General features: G+C 39.2%; 2 protein-coding genes and 2 long non-coding RNA genes across 16 annotated transcripts; 2 read left to right on the forward strand and 2 right to left on the reverse strand.

Annotated features, from left to right (window-relative positions):
• Nucleotides 1-78: 78 nt before the first annotated feature.
• On the reverse strand, nucleotides 79-3,572 carry LOC112166045 (G-type lectin S-receptor-like serine/threonine-protein kinase At1g11410). Its single transcript, XM_024302797.2, has 7 exons — nucleotides 2,107-3,572; nucleotides 1,894-2,031; nucleotides 1,473-1,675; nucleotides 1,146-1,356; nucleotides 795-1,032; nucleotides 534-681; nucleotides 79-453 (listed from the first exon to the last, which is right to left on the reverse strand). The coding sequence occupies exons 1-7, from the start codon at nucleotides 3,392-3,394 to the stop codon at nucleotides 157-159; spliced, it is 2,523 nt and encodes an 840-aa protein (XP_024158565.1). The 5' UTR covers nucleotides 3,395-3,572; the 3' UTR covers nucleotides 79-156.
• On the forward strand, nucleotides 560-7,965 carry LOC112202914. 6 transcript variants are annotated; one of them, XR_005799761.1, is made up of 9 exons: nucleotides 560-700; nucleotides 1,464-1,564; nucleotides 4,137-4,352; nucleotides 5,323-5,429; nucleotides 5,549-6,377; nucleotides 6,518-6,633; nucleotides 6,896-7,029; nucleotides 7,193-7,750; nucleotides 7,853-7,965. It is a non-coding gene; the product is annotated as an uncharacterized LOC112202914 (long non-coding RNA). The 6 variants fall into 6 exon arrangements; XR_005799762.1 differs by lacking the exon at nucleotides 7,853-7,965 and having other exon boundaries at nucleotides 561-700; nucleotides 6,465-6,633; nucleotides 7,193-7,335; XR_005799763.1 differs by lacking the exon at nucleotides 7,853-7,965 and having other exon boundaries at nucleotides 563-700; nucleotides 5,734-6,377; nucleotides 7,193-7,335.
• LOC112166065 lies at nucleotides 7,301-12,581 on the reverse strand. Of its 5 annotated transcripts, none has more exons than XR_005799755.1 (5): nucleotides 12,388-12,581; nucleotides 9,984-10,054; nucleotides 9,527-9,663; nucleotides 7,794-8,674; nucleotides 7,301-7,718 (listed from the first exon to the last, which is right to left on the reverse strand). It is a non-coding gene; the product is annotated as an uncharacterized LOC112166065 (long non-coding RNA). The 5 variants fall into 5 exon arrangements; XR_005799757.1 differs by having other exon boundaries at nucleotides 8,509-8,674; nucleotides 12,388-12,573; XR_005799758.1 differs by lacking the exon at nucleotides 7,301-7,718 and having other exon boundaries at nucleotides 8,228-8,331; nucleotides 8,509-8,674; nucleotides 12,388-12,573.
• A 336-nt stretch (nucleotides 12,582-12,917) lies between these two features.
• On the forward strand, nucleotides 12,918-21,482 carry LOC112166050 (G-type lectin S-receptor-like serine/threonine-protein kinase RKS1). 4 transcript variants are annotated; one of them, XM_024302807.2, is made up of 9 exons: nucleotides 13,169-13,299; nucleotides 13,491-14,270; nucleotides 14,380-14,517; nucleotides 14,719-14,861; nucleotides 15,016-15,226; nucleotides 15,336-15,573; nucleotides 15,651-15,801; nucleotides 15,880-16,174; nucleotides 16,373-17,352. In XM_024302807.2, the coding sequence occupies exons 1-9, from the start codon at nucleotides 13,191-13,193 to the stop codon at nucleotides 16,498-16,500; spliced, it is 2,193 nt and encodes a 730-aa protein (XP_024158575.2). In that variant the 5' UTR covers nucleotides 13,169-13,190; the 3' UTR covers nucleotides 16,501-17,352. The 4 variants fall into 4 exon arrangements, with proteins under 4 accessions (XP_040362216.1, XP_040362217.1, XP_024158574.1 ...); XM_040506282.1 differs by having other exon boundaries at nucleotides 12,918-14,270; nucleotides 16,373-17,351; XM_040506283.1 differs by having other exon boundaries at nucleotides 12,919-14,270; nucleotides 16,363-17,351.
• Nucleotides 21,483-21,497: the final 15 nt, after the last annotated feature.

A 21,497-nucleotide genomic window follows, 5' to 3' on the forward strand; every position in this document is an offset into this window, starting at 1 on the left:
TTTGTGTGAAGCGCTTATGTTAAAGACAGGAAGATCAGTTGGAACTATAATGTGCCCCCTTGACAAATAATCTTCATGTACAAAGAATTCTCTATTTGATTACGTAGAAACAGTTAAAAGTTAATGTCAAATTTAATTTTATATAATCCTGGAAACTCAACGAGCTTCTATAACTGTAACTGTTACATCATTTACAGAAGAAGCTCCCCTAGATGTTGAAGAATCTGGGGCACTGTTCTTGAAACTAAATGCTGCCTTTTTCGGACGCAGTAGAGTAGTTTCATTCCCCAGCATGAATACAACATCCAACATTGTTGGTCGATCTATTGCATTTTCTTGCACACATAAAAGCCCAATTTGGATGCATCTCATAACTTCATGAGTAGGGTATGACTGACCCAACGAAGAGTCAACTATATCCAAGGCTTTTCCCTCTATCCACAAGTCCCATAACTGAAATGTTTGAGCATAATATTTAGATTGACTATTTATAAGGCAAGTTTATAATCTGAAATCAATATTTGTATACTTACTTGTCCAACCAAATTCAGATAGGAATCTTCGAATTGGAAATTGTTCTTCTTGCCACAAATGATCTCCAGTGCTAAGACTCCAAAGCTAAACACATCAGATTTTGTTGAATACAGTCCATCCATAGCATACTCGGGTGACATGTAACCACTGCAATGGCACAGAATTGGTACGTAAATACTATTGATTCCATCTCTATTTCATTTGTAAATCATGTGTTTATGTATATGGTTTGGAATTGAGACAGATAGAGAGAGATTTACTATGTTCCCACGACTCTGTTTGTATTTGCTTCGATTTGGTCATCTCCAAACATTCTTGCCATGCCAAAATCTGATATTTTTGGGTTCATTGATGAATCCAATAACACATTGCTTGCTTTCAGATCCCTATGGATTATTTTCAGTCTCGAATCTTGATGAAGATATAGGACTCCCCGAGCAATCCCGATAATAATTTGAAACCGCTTTCCCCAGTCCAACAATGACCTTTTGTTTTTATCTAGAACCAGAACATGATAGCTTTATCAGATGATGCATGATGAAAGTGCAATTGATATCTGATGACAGTATGTGTTATGTGAAAGTATATAGCAGTTTGTAGAGATTGCATACCAAAAATGAACAAGTCCAAGCTTCGGTTTGGCATGTATTCATAGATTAACATTCGCTCTTCTTTATCTATGCAGCAACCAAAAAGCCTCACAAGATTTCTATGTTGTAGTTTTGCTATAAGCTTTACTTCATTCTTGAATTCTTCTACACCTTGTCCTGAATTTCTTGATAATCTTTTGACAGCTATTTCCTGTCCATCAGGTAGACTTCCCTGAAATCACAGTCCAGACTCAAAATGTTATGAAAATTTCTGATCACTTTGATGATTCATAATGTGAATTTATCACTGGACTGAGATGATCGATCACAATGTTTCAGGGAAAGTACCTTATACACTATGCCAAAGCCACCATGTCCAAGCATGTTAGCAGAAGAGAACTCCTCTGTGGCTTCAACTATGGTGCTTAAATAAAAAAAAGGTAAATCTGCCTTTCCTCTCTGTTCATCAACATCATTTTCAATTGGCAAATCTTCACGGCTCCTTGAACCAGAAGCAATATCATTCAGCAATTTCGGTTGTTCTCTTCTCCCTGTTTCACTCATACCAATTTTGCTATTTTAAGAAGTAACAAACAGAATTCTATGTAAAATCCAAATCATTTTCTAAAGCAATTAGTATATCGTCTAGGAAATGATTTACAACAATGACAGTACTGGCATAAGACGTGCACATCCAATTGAAACTTGAGCCGAAAGAAAGCTGTAAAATGAATTTACAAGATGGGTTAAAGGGTAAATCTTTTCATACCTTTATTTCTCCTTCTCTTAAACCAACATAAAACAGCAATGATGAGAAATGAGGTAACAGAAATTGACACTCCCAATATAATAGCTAGTCTCTTATTGTTGGCAGAGGAATCTCCTCCTGACTTCTTTGTATACTGAGCTGAAAATAGAAAAAACTACTTACTAATAGTTTAACTAGTATTTTTCTTAAGTTATTCCTTGGTAAATAGAGTACCTGAAACTAATGCATCAGCTCTTACATACAAAGCTTCCCCTCCTTCTGTAAATTGCTTAGTATCCATCAGATCTCCATACCATGTCATGCATCCACTCCCACCATTCCTCACATCTGCAACCGCATACGCCAAGCACGAGCAGTTACTCAAACACTCCTTCTCACACGCTTCCAAACTCAAACTCCTCTCTAATTTGATTGCAGAAGTATCTGGAACCTTCACATGATCCATCTTCACAAACCCTTCGCCATTTCTACACATGGATATTGACCCCTCCTGTCTCTTGCACCCACCTGATCCATCCCTTATATCCCAATCTTGAGGTGAGTTGGGTTCATATCCCGGAAAACATGTACAATTGAACCCACTGACTGTGTAGGGATCGCAATTCCCGAATGGACCGCACTTCCCATACCTGTCACAAGCATCTATTGGGTCTGACCAAACTGCAACCCAACCTTGCTGCTGTCCCTGCCATATTAGCTGTTGTATCTGTCCAGACCCATCTACCGTTATAACAGAGAAAATTGAAGGGTCAAGAACTTTCCATGTCACAGTAACTTCATCTTGATTGTTGATAAAACTAATGCTGAACACATTGTTGGGGGTCATTCCTGGTATGCCACCCCACTGAATCCCATTCCATTGACCCGACCGCCACAACTTTGCCTCATTCTTGTACAAGATCAACTGTGGAGACCCATTTGGTTCCATCCTCAACGAACAATTCCCAGTCCCCGGGTCATTGTTTGAGTTCCAAGAAGTCATATAGCGATCGATGCCCCTTTTCCTGTCCAACCCAATTTTCATACTTGCAAGAAGAATATGTGTAGGATGATCAGAGCTTTGCCATAAAACGTTCTGGCTTTCTTGTTGGACCAAAACAAAGTTTCCTGAATCCAGTAGCTGTGCTGCTATAGTGTTTTTACTTGATGATGAGACAGAAACGCTTGTTGACCAGAGAGGTAGGCCTAGGCTGTTGTTTCGAAGTAGTACTAGATTTCCATCAGAACCAAGTGTGAGGATTCCTGTGGTGTCATTGACAGGGTTGTCTCTATTTGCCACCCAAACAACCATATCATCTGAAAACTTGTACCATATACCAACGTACCGGTTGCTAGAAGTGCCGGGACTAAAGAATCCAAGCACAAAGGTTTCATTTTTCGAGATCAGAAACTCGCCGTCTTTAATGGATTGATCAAAACTGATGGTGTCTAAAGCAGTGGAGATCTGGAGAAGAAGGAGCTGAAGCAATAATGCATTCAACAGACCTTTTGGAAATTTCATAATTGCAGGAACAGATCATATGGTTGCTGAAAGGAGCCTTGTTTCGCTGGATGGTGAGGTTAATCACATTCACTATCTGTGTTTATTTAAAAATAATTCGGGACCACCACAAGGTCCAAATGGGAGAAAATATGGTCATAGAAATATGATAGATTAGCATGCAATTGTGCACCCTCACACCCTTTAAGACTTTGAACAGGTGGTGGGATATTAGTCTCCGAGTCAAAAACATATGCAAAAGGTTAAGGCTTTATCAATATGTCTAATATACCTGTCAATATCACAAAGCTTGGGAATTGAGGAAAGAAAATGACTGCACCACTAGAAACGTCTGAGATTTTGAAACTTGGAACGTTGTCGTTTGAATTCTCAAAGAAAATTAAGATGATGGTAGCTGTCGTCAATTTTTTGGTGCTGCTGTGCTTTTACAGCTTGAAATCCACTTAGGAATTTTATCACGAACTTAGATGCCTTCAACCACTCGTGTATTAGTTAGTCACTTTAAATCTTTTCTTATACAATGCTTAACCCCTCGCACTATCATACATATTTCTCAGCGGTGACCTGGGTCTTACAAATTAAAAATCCCCTCTTTGGACAAAGTAGTCATAGAAATTCAAGGTAGTTGGTGTCTTTCCTTTCACACTTTTTAAGCTAATGAACCCTTTAAACCAATACATACTATTGAACTCTATGAATATATATATATATATATATATATATATATATTTGATTATTGCAGGAGGGAGTCATTTGCTGTATAATGGTGGCTCATCGGCTCGTTCAAAGATCGGTCCACTGTTCCAGGCTAGCCAATAAAGCAGAAAGCTCCATGGTTTATGGTTGAGATGGAGACATGTAAACGTTGACAAACCAACAGATTGAAACTTTTCAGTCGGTGGTGATTGTGAAAGAGGAAGACTGTGCGCAAAAGCCAAGTTCAGGAAGAACAGTCAAGGTGAGTTATCACATGCATTCATTTGGCTTCTTGAACATTCAGTGTTTCTTTTTTTAGACTATCTATACAGAGAAAGAGAACTTGTTATCATGAGAGTAACTTAAACAGAACTATCAGTCTCAAGAAGGAAAAAAAAATATTATGCAGAATGATACATTTTACACAGTATCACTTACAATAGGAGTGCTAAAATCCTCATTAACTTTACTCTTGAGGTAACCACAAGTACCTAACTAGTTTTCTATTGATTGATGCTGTCTTTGATTGTGTATGTGTTGTTGATCAACCTATATATCTTATGAGAAGCTTAAGATTATGATTCCTCTTAAACTGAACCTATTACTTGTACCTCCTCCTCATGATTGAAAATCAAAAATATTGTTTCTTCATGCAATATCAGCTTTTTGCTTTTTGGCCAATTCCCTAGAGACTTGGACAGAACTGTCTCTTTTCAGAGTCCAAGTCTGCAATTCTTATCATTCTCTGAATATACCTTCATCTCCAAAAAGAGAGAACAATCTTGTATATGTAGTAGTAGCATGGAACCTTCATATGAACTATCAAAATCCCCTTGATCATTACCAATAAAAAATTCCTTAAAATATCCAGTTTTAATGCCATAGATATCTAACCAAAGATATTAAACAAGTGTTAATTTATAAATGAACCATGTTTGATTATCTTAAGTTCCCAAGATTGCAAGCCAAGTAAAAATTAGTTAACAAGTATCGATTCATAGTCATGAAGACTCCTTGCTAGACATAATTGGACTTTTGATTGACAAGGCGCTGAGCTAATAGCCTCCTTGGCACAAATTCAATGTATCAGCATTGCCGATGTATGTAACTTTGTATAACACACCAAATGACAGAACATAAGTGGATGATCACCAATTCATATATGCAAATGCCCATAAAATGTTACTGAAAGCCTTACTTCTGTTCTGCCACTTTTCATTTTGCATTTCCAGGGGTATCAGTAGATGGAATGAAGAACAAGTGAAGGATGGTGACCTTTTAGTGTCCAAAGAAAGCAACTTTGAGTTGCGTTTCTTCAGCCCGGCAACTCTAGCAACCGGTACGTTGGAATTTGGTATTCTAAGTCTAAGATATCTGAACAAACAGTTGTATACTTGTGTGGGTTGCAAATAGGAACAATCCCATCTGTGATACCTCTGGTATCCTCACAATAAGCAGGTATGGAGGACTAGTGCTCTATGCTCATAACATGGAGAGTATTCCTATGTGGTACACAAATGTGTCGCAGTTGGTCCAAAACTCAAGCACTTTATCTGCACAGCTTTTAGATACAGGAAATTTAGTTCTCTTCCAGGATGATAAAACTAGGATATTTATATGGCAAAGTTTTGATTATCTTACAGATACTCTAATCCCAGGTATGAAAGTGGGGATAATTGGGAAACTGGGCTAGAATGGATTATAACATCTTGGAAGTCACAAGATGACCCTGAAGCCGGGGACTATACCGATAGGCTGTATTCAAATCAAACTGCAATCCATGAATTTTTGATATACAAAGGTACACACCGGTATTGGAGAAGTGATTATTCTGGGATTAATTTTGTCAGGAACCAGTACAATACTAATATGTGGTATGGACAGTGTGGTGCCAACAGTTAATGCAGCCCTGACAATGCCAAGATGTTCGAGTATGATTTACCAGGGTATGAACTGAAGTCTTTAAATGATTGGAATCAGAGAAATGGGTCAGATGGATGTGTCAGTAAGCGAGTTGAAGTGTCAAAGTGTGGGAATGGAGAAGGGTTTGTGCAGATGGTAAAAGTCAAGGAGCCAGACACATCCAAATCTGCAAGGTAGGAAAGAATTATGAGTGCCAAAAAGTGCAAGCAGCACTGCTTAAGAAATTGTTCTTGCACGGCATATATGAGCATGGACATTGAAGGGCGCATTGATTGCTTGACATGGTATGGTGAGTTGCTGGACATCACAGAGCACACTGCAGTGGGATGAGATCTTTATGTTCATGTAGATCATATGGAGTCAGGTACTAACTTGCAAATGAAGAAATTTCAATTAATTTTTTTTTATTCAAGAGAATCTGTGAAAATGACTGGACTGGTTGTTTGTCCAGGTAATATCTCCTAGTCATGGCTTTCTAATTCTTTGTCAAACTGTTATATGTAGCTGAGAATGCCAGAAAATCAAAAGGCTTCTTTGGAAGGAGGGTGATGCTGACTGTTCCAATATTGTCTGTTCTTCTGCCATTGGTACTGGTCATTGGCTTAAGAGGAAAACAGAAGGTATGAAAAGTTTTCATACTCTCATATATTTGGAATTTATGTTCCTTAACCAAGAAAGAAAAGTATTTATATATATGGGCCTTTAAATTCTGTGCTATTAGCATTACAGATTGTGTAGTTTGTAAATCACATGAAATCACTCAACTTGAACAGGATACATATTGAAGCATTTTCAATGCCATTGCCAGTTATAACATTGAGCAGCAAATGATGTAGTTTTTTTTTTATTAATTTTATTTTTTTGTAATCAACGATTTTACAGAGGCCGATGAACTTCAGGAAACGAGGAGACACCCAGAATTACAGTTTTGCGATCTGAACACACTAAAAGATGCCACGGAAAACTTCTCTCCAGTCAATGAACTTGACCAAGGTGGTTTTGGCTCAGTCTATAAGGTAAGTTGCATATCACCATAATTGGGCAATTTCTTCTTTGTAGTTGAAAATGATGTTGGTCTGTTTCTCAGTGCTGGTCTAACCTTTTCTTTTACTCAAGTAATCACACTATAATTACTCCTTAAAAGTGATGATGTGTATTCATTCTGAATCATAACTTCAGGGTTAGTTACCAGACAACAAGAAGATTGCTGTAAAAAGATTGTCCAAAAATTCAGGACAAGGGATTGAAGAATTCAAAAATGAATAGGTAGACTTCAACACAGGAATCTTGTGAAACTGTTGGGATGTTGTATAAAGGGAGAAGAAAGGATGTTAATCCTGGAATACATGCCATACAGTAACTTGGACTCCTTTCTTTTTGGTATCACTCTAGCAAATTTACATTTGTATATGCCTTATCCAAAGACATGAGGAAATGTAGCTACGACCAATAAACATGTACCCCATTTATTGACATAAAACCCAAATCTCTTGATATAGATCATAGAAGAAGCACATCCTTAGATTGGAACGAGCGCCTTGAAACTATCAATGGGATTGCTCGCAGACTTCTTTATCTTCACCAAGACTCGAGACTGTGGATTATCCACAGAGATCTGAAAACCAGCAATGTTCTTCTAGATGCTGAAATGAACCCAAAAATTTCATATTTTGGCATGGCAAGAATATTCCATGGCGACCAACCCCTGGAGAAGACAAACAGAGTTGTTGGAACATAGTAAGACTAAAACTTGCACGCTCATACTACTTGACTAAATCACCTTTCATATTCATTCGACAATGCATTTTGGTTGTAACATTGTGTTTTCTTCATATGCAGTGGCTATATGTCACCAGAGTATGTTGTATTTGGAATTTTTTTCACAAAATCCGATGTCTTTAGTTTTGGGATCATACTATTGGAGATTCTAAGTGGCAAGAAAAGTAGCGGTCTTCAAGAGGATCATTCCATGAACTTGATAGGATATGTGAGTAACGAACCATGCTAAAGAAGTTAGTCATCCCTATGATCTTTCAAATAATCCTTTCAACTACAGGTCTGCCAGTTGTTGAGAGAAGACAGAGCCTTAGAAATGTTGGACTCATCACTAGAGTCATATCAGCCTAATGAAGTGTTGAGATGTATTAAAGTTGGGTTGTTGCGTGTAGAAGAGGATTCAAATGGACGACCAACCATGTAAGCTGTTTTTTTTCATGTTAAGTGGTGAAGCATCCCCACCATCTGCTCAACAGCCAGCATTCGTCTTCAAAAAGCTTTCTAGCCATGATGCGATCCATTTAATCCAAAAGGATTATATGCTGTGAATAGCTTGACAATTAGTAGAGAGGAAGGTTGGTATGAGGCACGTTTTTGCTCACATAATTACTAGAAATTTTGACCCGCACTTTGCCGCAGGATCTCCATTCGAATTGAAACTTAAAGCCAAATTATTTTCATTCACATGTTAACACAAAATTTAGTAAGAAAAAACTCACCCGAGCAGAATTTTAGATAACTGAATGAAACAATTTTGATCAAAATTTTAGCAGCCACTTCTTTTGAAACAAAGCTGAAGCTTCCTCCAAAAATTGACCAAAATCTTGGATCTCTCCTAAGGTCCAGTGCATCATTGCCGGTCTAAAGTTCTACCAATCTCAGTCCCTGCAAGGTAAAATGGTTGAACATTAAATTCCACAATGCATATTTGACAAATTTGCTCAATCTAATATGGAATTATATCAAGAGCTAGAGAAGTTGATATGATCATGAAATTTTGAAGTTGTTGTGACTTCATTATCGTTTACATCTAGCTATTCCTATATATGCTTATGAAATTCATGGAATTGTTTAGTTGGTTTTCTAGATTTGAGGATTCTGCAGCTGATTTGCATAATATCTGTAGAATAGTAAGCTTAGAAGTAATATGGGGAAATTCTGCAGCTGATTTGCATAATATCTGTAGAATAGTAAGCTTAGAACCATGTACTAAACAACAAAACACAGACACAGATAAAGATGATAACGCAAGAATTAAATTCACTACTGAATCACAAAACTGCTTCTCTTACCAATAGACCAACCAAAATGAAAAACCCACTCTTGAAAAAAACAACCTTCTCTACCAAACAAATTTCAATAAGCAGTCATCACTTTAAATACATTTCCTGATTATCTTTATTTTCAATGTCTATAAACAACGATAGCTTAAATCAAATAATACTAAAATGGTTATCAACCCCTCCCATCCTAAACCACCAATAAACAGTAAGAAACCACTGAGAACAATATACCAGTTCATACGATGAAAACCACCACAAAAAAAAAAAAAAACCAATTGTTTCCCCATCAAAAGTTCCGATACTTGCAGGACAAAGCCAATCCCTAAACTCAATCACCAAACACCAATATTTTGAACCCAAATCAATAACGGAAACCATTACTGGTCGGATTCACCAATGAAGGAAGCAAAAACAGTGAGATTCTCCGGTTCCCGTAAATGGTGAAATTTCGTACTCGTTTTCAACCCAACCTCTGTATCTCAGAGCCAGATCGATGTGGTACAGCTTGATGGCCTCTCACTTGTAAAATTGGAGATCAAACTGATTTGCCTTCTTCTCTTCTCTATTGCAGTGCCCAAGGTTTTGCAAAGACTGCAAATTATGGAAAATTAATTTTAGATAAATTGATTTTTAGACAAATAGAGACCTAGTTTTGATATCAGAAGTTAGAAACCATAAAATGGCAAAACCCATTGTAAAATAACTAAAATTAAACTCAATGTAATCTATCTGTAAGAAGAAGAAAATAAATAAATAAACTAAAAAAAAAAAAAAAAAAAGATAAATGGCCAAGACAGTCACATTTGTGGCCTCTCAATCCGGCGAACACAGGACCAACTACTTGATAATTTTTGAAAGCAAGCAATGTACTTAGATTAGAAAAGACAGAGAGTAAAAGATTGAAGTCTTACTTGTGAAATTGCAGATCAAACTGATTTGCCTTCTTCTCTTTTCTATTGCATTGCCTGTGGTTTTGCAAACACTGCAAATTATGGAAAATTAATTTTAGATCAATTGATTTTTAGACAAATAAAGGAGACTTAGTTTTGATATCAGAAGTTAGACATATACAAATATCTGATTCATTTAGCGTTCAGAGTATATGAAGGTTAGAATTTCATGTTTATCACCAATGCATAAAGGCATACACACTACACTGCCCACAGGTTTCTCTTATTCCCTATTTCTATCTAAACCCTATAATTATAATTGGTTGCAAAGTTTAGCCAAAGTTCCACCTTATGATACCTTTGCACCAGAACAGTGGATTGTCTGATTTCATTTCAACAATTAACACTAACAGACTATTTCATCTGATACAGATCAGTTGGGGAACGGGAGCGGGAGGGGAGTTAATCTAATTCAAATAGTGCAAACCTTGATGTAGAATAAGTCTAATATATTGTAAACCCATGTGGATTTTCACTTAGAATAACAGACTTTCCAGTGTTGAGTCTAATATCAATTTTTAAGCCTAAAGGACTACAGACCTTGCTAAAGCAATTGGTTCAGTTGTTCCATTCCAATTAACATTTGGTTAGGAAAAAAGTAATGCTTCTTTTGGTTGCTGGGATTCTGAAACTGGACTAAAAGTCTCCGATTTCAAAGTTCCTAGAAATCAGAGATACATAAAATTGAGGAAAAAAAAACTCAATCAAAACTAAATAAGTATCTGGACTTTGTTCTCATTCTCAATAAAAAGGTTGATGCCTACCTTCCCGAGGCATAATGGATCATCCCTTTGCATGTGGGACTGGTATGATATGTATAATAAAAGCTGGGAAGCTTTAAGCCTTTTCGACTACTTCTAGGAATCTAGTTCCATACTTCCATGCAATTAATCCTTAAATTAATATATGATATGTATAACTTCCAGTCTTCCACCCCCATTTTACTGCTTGAAAAAAGAAAAAGAAAAAAGAAAAGGAAAAGTAGTACTATAACATCATGGGATATTAGGAAGTTCAAGTTTACGCTCAGAAAAGAAGAGAGCAGCTTACATAAAACTCAAGTTTATTTCAGTTTTGCTCTGTATCACTTAGATAAAAACAAATAGTTAAACGTACTAAAAGGTCTAGACCAAAAAAAAAAAAATGCTAAAAAATCCCAACTCCTAAGTGCCATTAATTTAATTTGACTTGAGCCTCCAAATTCTCCGGCTCTGCGCAGACTTTTTCCATTAAAGATGAAAGGACTGTAGAATTTCCGTGGCTAATAATCTACTCCACAATGTTAAACTGAGCAGAAGGTATGAGTATGACCCATTAAAAGTGAACCAAGTTAGCCCAACCTTCAGAAGCGTAAGAACAATTCCCAACTATGCCTGTACTTTTTGTGTTTCAATTTTCAATTTTAGCTACCACTACGTATGATTTGTCACTTGCAATGCCAGAAAAATAGGGTCTATCTTCTCCAGACAACGTGAGGCAACACTAAAACAGATTTAAGGACATTATCATATTGAGGTAACAGATGCATTACAGTCTAAAACTTCTAACAGCAGACTTTAAGATCATAGTTACATTAGGATTGAAGAACAGCAGACTTGATGAAAATCTCTAAAATAGAAAACGCTTACCATTTATTATTGATTAATGAACTACTGAGAAGAGAAGAAGAAAGGAAGTAGCAAATATAAAGGACCCACACACATATGAAATTCATATCACAACAGCACACATTGAAGCGTTGTCCAGTGGCATTTCACTTTCTGTTCATAAAAATTGTGGTTGCAGTTCTATGCTTTCTCTACATGTATGCAATCAACTCAACTATAACAATCCCCTCTATACTACCTACTTCCTCTGCCTCCCATCATCTTAAATAGATATGGGATTCCTCTACTCCATCCGCATCTTCATATTTTCATTACTTTCTTTTCCTAAACTTCTTCTCTTTCCTCACACTCAAAATCTTCACAGGCAAATCCCTTGGAAACCCAAACCATGCAACAGTGAAAGGCAGTCTTTCACCTGCTATGACCACCAAACCCGAGTGGCTAGAGGAACCCCAACTCAAAAGGAAAAACAAAGTTTATGACATAGACCCAAAATCTGGAAACAAAAGGTTCGCTTCAATCAATCATATTAGCTAACTCTTCAATGAAGCCTAAACACAGCAAAGTGACTAACTGAATTTAACTTTAAACAAACTCGGAATTGAAATTCTGAAATGAGATAATCAAATTCAATCACCCAAGAAAACCCTCCATTCAGTAACCCTAACCCTAAAAGCTAATCAAACAAAATTAAGGCCCTAAATCTTTCTGAAACCCTAAATCACAAACAGAAAGCGAGAAAGATAAGAGAAACGCACCAAGATTAGATCGAAGAGCCTGGCTCCGACACGGGTGGTGGTGCGGTGGGTTTGGTGACGGCGTGGTGATGGTGGTGCAGCTGCTGATTTGGGTCGAGGAGGATTGTTCTCTCTGCGGCCTTGGGCTTCTGGAAATTTCCGACTTCAGATGTGATTACAAAGCCATGAAATGGTTCGAGCAAGAAGTGTGTGGGATTGGCTTTGTTTGGCGAATGGCAGCGATGTGATTACAAAAAAAAGGAGGGGCAAAATCGTCTTTTCCTCCCCTCTATGAACAGTAGTAACAGTGAACTCACCTTTCATATATAAATACAATCAAAGATTGGTAGATGCGTTGTTGACCCGGAATACGTATTTCTTGCATTTAGTAGCTGTAGCTTTACGCTAATAATTGTACCCCCAGAAGATTATCAATACGAGTCACAGTCAACATGGGCACAAGTTCAGTTGAGCTGAGAATGACGGCTTTCAGATGAGTTATTGTCATCGTTTTTCTTGCATTATTGACAAAAATGACCCTAGTCGGATAAGTACAAAGTAGAAGAATTGTCCAGAAGATCAACCAGCTCAAGTATTCAAAATGAGAAACAAGATGCCATTGGTTCATTCCTACAGAATTGAAAATGCAGAGAAAATGGTTTTGAAAGCTCTGCTTCTCTTCCTCCTCTTTCAGTTCTGCACTTGCAGGGACACCATGAGAGGGAACGGAGAACAATTGAAGGATGTTGATGGTGACTATTTAGTGTCCAAAGAAAGCAAGTTTGAATTGGGTTTCTTCAGCCCTGGAAATTCTAGCTACCGGTATGTTGGAATTTGGTATTCTCAGACTAGAGTATCTGAAAAAACAGTGGTGTGGGTTGCAAACAGAAACAATCCCATCAATGATACCTCTGGTGTGCTCACATTTAACAGGTATGGAGAACTAGTCCTTTATGCTCACAACATGGAGAGTATTCCTATATGGTCTACACATGTGTCGCAGTCGGTCCAAAATGTTAACACAAGCACTTTATCTGCACAGCTTTTGGATACAGGAAATTTAGTTGTGTTCCAGGATGATAATAATGATATCTTTATATGGCAAAGTTTTGATTATCCTACAGATACTCTGCTTCCAGGAATGAGACTTGGATTGAATCGGAAAACTGGGCTAGAATGGGCTTTAACATCCTGGAAGTCACAAGATGACCCTGGAACTGGGGACTATACACATAGGCTTTATTTGAATCAGACTGCAACCCCCCAATTTTTTACATATAAAGGTTCAAGTAAGTATTGGCGAAGTGATCCAGGGCCATATGCTACGTTGGTCACTAATCAAGACGAAACGTATTATTTCCTGAATAACACCAATGGAATTGCAAGAATAATTTTGAATGGTTCAGAGTTACAGCGCCTTACATGGAGTGATGGAGACCATCAATGGAAGGAAACCTATGCTGTACCGACATTCCGGTGTGACTGGTATGGACATTGTGGTGCCAACAGCAAATGTAGCCCTGACAATATTAGTCTGTTTGAGTGTGACTGTCTACCCGGTTTTGAACCAAAATCTGTCAATGAGTGGAATCAGAATAATGGGTCAGATGGATGTGTGAGTAAGCGAAATGAAGTTTCTAAGTGTGAGAATGAAGAAGGGTTTGTGAAGGTCACAAGAGTTAAAATTCCAGACATATCAATAGCAGCTCGATTGGAAGCACGTATGAGTAACAAAGTGTGTAGGCAGAAGTGCTTGGCAAATTGTTCTTGCACAGCATATATGAGCATTGAAAATGAAAAAGGGGTTGCTGATTGTTTGACATGGTATGATGATTTGATGGATATTTTAGTGTACACAGAGGTTGGACGAGATCTATATGTTCGTGTGGATCGAATCGAATTAGGTAATGTACTACATCGCTTGCAATGGAATCAGGCATAAGTTTTTATATCACAATTCCTGTTTTGTTTTTTATGCTTTTCTAAACCTTTGTTACTCTCTTATATATGTAGCTGAGAATTCTAGAAAATCAAAAGGTTTCTTGGAAAGAAGGGGTATGCTGGCTATTCCAATACTCTTTTCTCTGCTAGCACTGGTACTAATCATTATGTTCGCTTGCTGGTGGCGTAAGAAAAAAAGGAATACAACAGGTACAATTTGCTCTTATCTACTTTTATTTGTTATCTGCTTTAATTTTCATGAGCTGATAAGGTTGTGCAGTAGGTCATATTAATGAAAGAACTCCAAGATCAAATGCATTTAAGAAAATGCACTGAAGTCATTATGTCATGCAGTCAGAACTGTGAGGTTCAAATATTGGTGTATAGAATAATTGTTAGTTCTTTTGGCAGAAATTGTGGAGGCGGATGAACTTGAGGAAACTAAGAGACACCCCGAATTGCAATTTTTTGATCTGAACACACTAATGGCAGCCACAGATAACTTCTCTCATGTCAATGAACTCGGCCAAGGTGGTTTTGGCGCTGTTTATAAGGTGAGACCAAATTTTGAAACACTTTGTAATTGAATGATTTCTTCTGAACACCAAAATTCTATTTCTCTGGTTATTTGATTGTGTTATACTATTCTTCTTTAACTAATCAACAATTTAGTGAAAATTTTATATTAATCTTAAACCATAACTTCAGGGTCAGTTACCAAATGAGCAGAAGGTAGCTGTAAAAAGGTTGTCTAAAACATCAGGACAAGGGACTGAAGAATTCAAAAATGAAGTTGCACTTATAGCAAGACTTCAACACCGCAATCTCGTAAAACTCTTAGGCTGTTGTATAAAGGGGAAAGAACGAATGTTAGTCCTGGAATACATGCCGAACAAAAGCTTGGACTCATTTCTCTTTGGTATGTCTTTGGTAAAGATTAATTCATTTGTGCCATTTTAAGATAATAACATATAGAGCTTCAAAAATATGTATCATAAAGTAACAAAAAGGCCAAATATCTGATGTAGATCACACAAGACGGTCCTTCTTGGATTGGGAAAAGCGCTTTGAAATTATCAACGGGATTGCTCGTGGGATTCTGTATCTTCACCAAGACTCAAGATTGAGGATTATCCATAGAGATCTAAAAACCAGTAATGTTCTTCTAGATGCTGAAATGAACCCAAAAATTTCTGATTTTGGCATGGCAAGAATATTTGACGGGGACCAAATTCAGGATAAAACAAACCGAGTTGTTGGAACATAGTAAGAACCATAATGTAACTTTTCATATTCATTTTACTATGTTTGGCTGTAACGTTTTTTCTTTTCTTCATATGCAGTGGCTATATGTCACCAGAGTATGCAGTATTTGGCAGATTTTCTACTAAATCTGATGTCTTTAGTTTTGGGATCATTTTGTTAGAGGTTGTAACTGGCAAAAGAAACAATGGTTTTTCTCAAGAGGATCCTTCCATGAACTTGATAAGACACGTAAGTTGCACATATTTTTCTATGAATTTACCCATAGTACTTGTTCATCCATTTCTCAAATCATACATCCAACTACAGGTTTGGGAACTCTGGAGAGAAGACAGAGCCTTAGAACTTGTGGATTCGAATCTGGAGTCATATAATTCTGATGAGGTCATGAGATGCATTCAAGTTGCGCTCTTGTGCGTGCAAGAAGAATCAAAGGACAGGCCAGCCATGTCTGCCATTGTTTTCATGTTGAGTGGTGAAACATCTCCTCCATCGCCTAACCAACCTGCATATGTTTTCAGAAGAACCTCCAGCATTGATGCTGATCCATCAGTACCAATACGATTATATTCTATAAACGACTTGACAATAACTGCAGAGGAAGGTCGGTAATGATACAAGCTCCTGCTATTTGTAATTATCATGTAAAAATAGATTTTCATTGATTTGTACAATTGCATTCTTTACAATATATAGGAGTATGTACCATCAGTTCTACATGAGACAATAATGCTGTATTAACTACATTAATAACAATATCAAAACTGATGCAAGATAGCAAAACGAATGCAGGACATTATAGCCATATTATTGGCTATTCAATGGAGAAGAGTGATTGTCGCTAACAGCCCCCCTCAAACTTGGCGGTCCTGGATGGACAAGTTTGGAAGAGAAAAGAAGATGACTAGATTTGTGAAGCGGCTTTGTTAGCAAGTCAGCTAGCTGGTCTCTGGAAGGAATGAAGCAAACTCGGTGACTACCACGAGCAACCTTTTCATGAACGTAGTGGTAATCAAGCTCAATATGTTTCGTGCGAGCATGGAACACAGGATTGGAATCCATATAGGTGGTGCTGAGATTATCACAATGGAGCAAAATTGGAAACTGAATTTGGGCACCAAGCTCATACAATAAATAACCCAACCATGTTGTTTCGGCACTAGCATGAGCAAGAGATCTATACTCGGACTCAGCACTAGACCGTGCTATGGTGGGCTGCTTTTTAGAACACCAAGAGATGAGGTTGGAACCAAGATAGACAAGATAGCCAGATGTGGAGAACCGACAATCAGGACAACCAGCCCAGTCAACATCAGAGTAAGCCGAGAGATGAACCGGTTGACGTTGGGGAGTGAACAACAAACCATGACCAAGAGAACCTTTAACGTAACGGAGAATGCGCTTGACAACTATAAGATGAGGGACACGAGGATGACTCATAAACTGGGAAACCAAGTTAACGGCAAAGGCAATATCAAGCCGAGTGATGGTAAGATACTGTAAGGACCCAACAAGCTCACGATACAGTGTAGGATTTGGAAGCATAACTCCATCAGTAGAAGTAAGATCAGACTTGGCAGACATGGGTGTGCTGACAGGCTTGCTGAACAAGAGATCATGTTTGGAGAGAAGATCATGAGCATATTTAATTTGGTTTATGGGCAGGCCATGGGAATGTTTAGTGACCTGCAACCCTAGAAAATAATGAAGAGGACCTAGATCCTTGATGTCAAAACCACGACCAAGAGCATCAATAAAACATTGGAGGAGATAATCACTGCTGCTCATAACAACAATATCATCAACATATAGCAGAAAGTAAATTGTGTGTAGCCCATGTTGATAATTAAACAAAGAAGGGTCTGCAATACTCTGAATGAACCCAACAGATAAAAGAAATGTACTCATGCGATGAAACCAGGCACGGGGTGCCTGTTTCAAGCCGTAAAGGGCTTTGTTGAGTTTGCAGACATGAGTGGGGCGAGAATCATCGACAAAACCAAGTGGCTGAACCATATACACATCTTCCTTAAGAATGCCATGAAGAAAGGCATTCTTGACATCTAATTGACGAAGAGACTAACCCCGAGACACAACAAGAGTAATCACAGTACGAATAGTAGCAGGTTTAATCATAGGGCTAAATGTTTCATCATAATCAATACCTTGCTATTGATGAAAACCCTTGGCAACAAGACGAGCCTTGTATCACTCAACCGAACCATCAGACTTCTGTTTGACCCGAAACACCCATTTGCAGCCTACTGTATTTTGTGTGGGGGAGGAAGGCACCAAAGTCCATGTGTTGTTCTTCAACAGAGCATTGATTTCTTCGGTCATAGCTGCACGCCATTCTGGTTTCTGAGAGGCTTGAGAGTAGCAAGTAGGTTCAACTGTATCAACCAAGGTGAGAAGAGCCCGAGGAATGGGATACCGTACAGTACCATCGGTGCGGGCGAGGGGCTGAACAATTCCTTCGCGAAGGCGGGTGACCATAGGGTGGATTGGGTGAGGAGCGGTGGCCGAAGGAGGAGCGGTGACAAGGGGAGGGGCCACCGGCTGAGAAGAGACACTAGGGGATGTAGTGGCGTCATGGGACGGGGCAATTGGAGAAGTGGGGGAGGCCGGAGCCAGACGGTGCGGGCTGGGTTGCTAGAAGCGCTGGGGCCTGAGGAGGCGCGGCTTGAGCAGGGAGAATCTGAGGCGCAACCGCTTGGGGATGGCGCGTGTAAATGAGCAGCTAGAGGAGCGACGCGGGTGTGCGTCGACGACGGGAGTGGAGAGGCGCCGGAATCACCGGCGGTGGTTGGCAATGGCAGATCGACCGACAATGTAGGGGAGGGCACCTGGGAAGGAGAGAGCAGATGTGGCAGTTGTGCTGGTGTGGTGGACTGAAGAAAGACAGACGCATTTGCGTCCGATGCACCAAGGCTGGGGGCTGATGGACCTGCGTCTGAGGCAATAAGAGAGGGAGCTAATGGGCTCGGCAGGGGGGCTTGCGGAGAGAATGGACTGGACAAGGAGATGAATTCTAGTAGATCAGTATTAGTATGGACCTGCAATTCTTTAAATGGAAAATGATTTTTGTTAAATAAAACATGACGGGAGACATAGACTCGACCAGTTTTGGGATCAAGACACCTATAACCCTTATGAGTAGGACTATACCCAAGGAAGACACACTCAACGCTTCGACTAGAGAGTTTGTTGGAAACATAGGGACCTAAATGAGGAAAACAAGAGCATCCAAAGACACGAAGGGAAGAATACGAGGGAGGAGTATGGAAGAGACGATGATGAGGAGTATCCCAATTGAGTACAGGGGTACGAAGAAGATTAATGAGATAGACAGAGGTCAAGGTGGCCTCAACCCATAAGTTTTGAGGCACAGCAAAGGTGAGAAGAAGAGTGCGAATCACGGTGGCGATGTTTGCGTTCAGCGAGGCCATTTTGTTGTGGGGTATGGGGACATGAAAACCGTTGTTGGATACCCAAGGAGTGACAAAAATGAGAAAAGGCGTTATTGACATATTCAGTGCCATTGTCACTTTGGAGGAATTTTATGGATCCATTAAAGAGATTAAGAAACATGGCTACCAAATTTTGGAAGTGTGTAAGGACCTCATTTTTGCGACGCATTGGAAAAATCCAAGTGTAATGGGAGAATTCATCAGTGAAAAGAACATAGTATTTAAAGCCACTAACAGACAAAGCGGGGGACATCCAAACATCACTATGAATAATATGAAATAGAGTGGTAGCAGATACATTATTGGAAAGGAAGGGTAACTGATGTGATTTTCTAAGTGCACAATCACGACAAAAATTATTAAATGTAGAATAAGATCCAAGAGCAGTCTTTAACGAAGCTAAAACTAGATACGAAGGGTGACCCAGAAGATTATGCCAGAGAGAGGAGTGAATGGTGGCTAGAGCATGAGGGGTGGTGGGGACAGACGACAAACGAAGTGGATACAGGCCATCTTTACAGGGGCCCTGAAACAATAGACAACCGGTTCGTAAACAACGGATTTGATAAAAGTTAGGAGCAAAAAGAAAATAAACAAGATTATCTTGAGTGAAACGAGCGACAGACAATAGATTTTTATGAATGGAAGGAATATGTAAGACAGTTTCTAAGAAGAAACGAGAACTGCCTAATGATAAAGAAAGGGTACTAGAATGGGAAACCGGCATTGTATCACCGTTACCCATATAAACATTGTGTGGGCCACCATAAGGCTGAGAGTTTTGGAGAGGCATGGCTGTCATGTGGTGAGTAGCACCAGTATCGGGATACCAATTCGGTTCACCAAGAAAATGGGCACAGGCAAATGGAGGAACGGTAGTTGGGCCGGAAAAATGATGTGGGCAATCAGTGACAGCATGCTGATTTGTTTGACAATTGGAACACCACTGTGGGCCTGGATCAAGTAGCCCATTGGACCATGTAGGACGGGCATACTAAGGAGCTAAAGGGAAAGGTGGGTTCGAGTTTTGATGGAACGCGTTGTGTTGAGGCCGTGCACCCCCAAGGCGGTAACGCTGGGTATTGCGCCCACCAAACGGCGGTCGGTGACTGTCACGGCGAGTTTGGGGAGGACGGGGCTGTGGCTCGGGTGCTGGGTTTTGATGAAAGAGGTCTATGCCTGAGGTAGGATCAGAAGAACGAGTCTGTTGAGATTCAAAAGCAAGGATGCGAGCACGGAGGTGGGAGAAATCAGGTAGGGATTAAAATTAGGCAAGGGCAGTACGGAGCATGAGGTAATCTGGACCAAGCCCATGAAGGGTGGCGACGACTAGATCAGCATCAGAGACCGGTTGATTGATGGAGGCCAGAGAATCAGCAATGGATTTGTCTTGTTAAAGATACGCATCTACGAATTAGGAGCCCTTTTGAAGATCAAAGAGTTGGAGCTTGAGGCTGGTGGCGCTGGTAACGGAACGTTGGGAGAAGTGGCGGGCGAGGCAGTCCCATATCCCCTTGGATGTATCAAATCCAATGGTAAGACGAGCTACGTTTTCGGTCAATGATGTTGTGAGGATGCTTATAATTTGTTGGTTGGTGGTGAACCATTTTTCGTGCTCGGGATTCGGAACAGAGGTGGCAGGATGGCCGTCAGTGGCAGCGGTGGTGGTGGTGGCAGAGGGTTCAGGAATAGAACCATCGACATAGCCCCAAAGTTTGGCACCATGAAGGTAAGGTTTAACCTGACGGAGCCATACCAGGTAGTTTGTGTCATTGAGTTTGGTAAACTGGGCAGTATTTTGGGAAGGAGGATTAGACAAGGAAGAAGCCATGATAAAGGAGGAAGTAGGAGCTGGAGAGAAAGAGGAACACGACACAGGAGGGAAGTTTGACACCCTAAACAACTGATACCATGTAAAAATAGATTCTCATTGATTTGTACAATTGCATTCTTTACAATATATAGGAGTATGTATCATCAGTTCTACATGAGACAATAATGTTGTATTAACTACATTAATAACAATATCAAAACTGATGCAAGATAGCAAAACGGATGCAGGACATTATAGCCATATTATTGGCTATTCAATGGAGAAGAGTGATTGTCGCTAACATATCACTACACGTAACTCTTTTTGGTTTTAGTTCGTTATTAAATTTACTGCTTTGTTAGGCATGCATACAATTAAGTTTATCATCATGTGATGTACTATCACATCCGTTGGCCTTTAATTGATACATTAGCATTGCAGTAGTAGACAATCACTCGCTGTTTCATTCTGGTTCCGGAAGAAAAGGTATACATAGAAGAAAGGTACATACATAGGCGCAGACTAAAAAGAATGTTTTGGCGTTTCTCCCTTATAGTTTTCTGTTTTTGTCAAACGAAAACAAAATAATATATTATGATCCTACAAGCAAGAAATCAGATACTTCGTTAGTGCATACTCCATTA

Source organism: Rosa chinensis, chromosome 5 (assembly GCF_002994745.2).
Source record: "Rosa chinensis cultivar Old Blush chromosome 5, RchiOBHm-V2, whole genome shotgun sequence".
NCBI lineage: Eukaryota > Viridiplantae > Streptophyta > Magnoliopsida > Rosales > Rosaceae > Rosa > Rosa chinensis.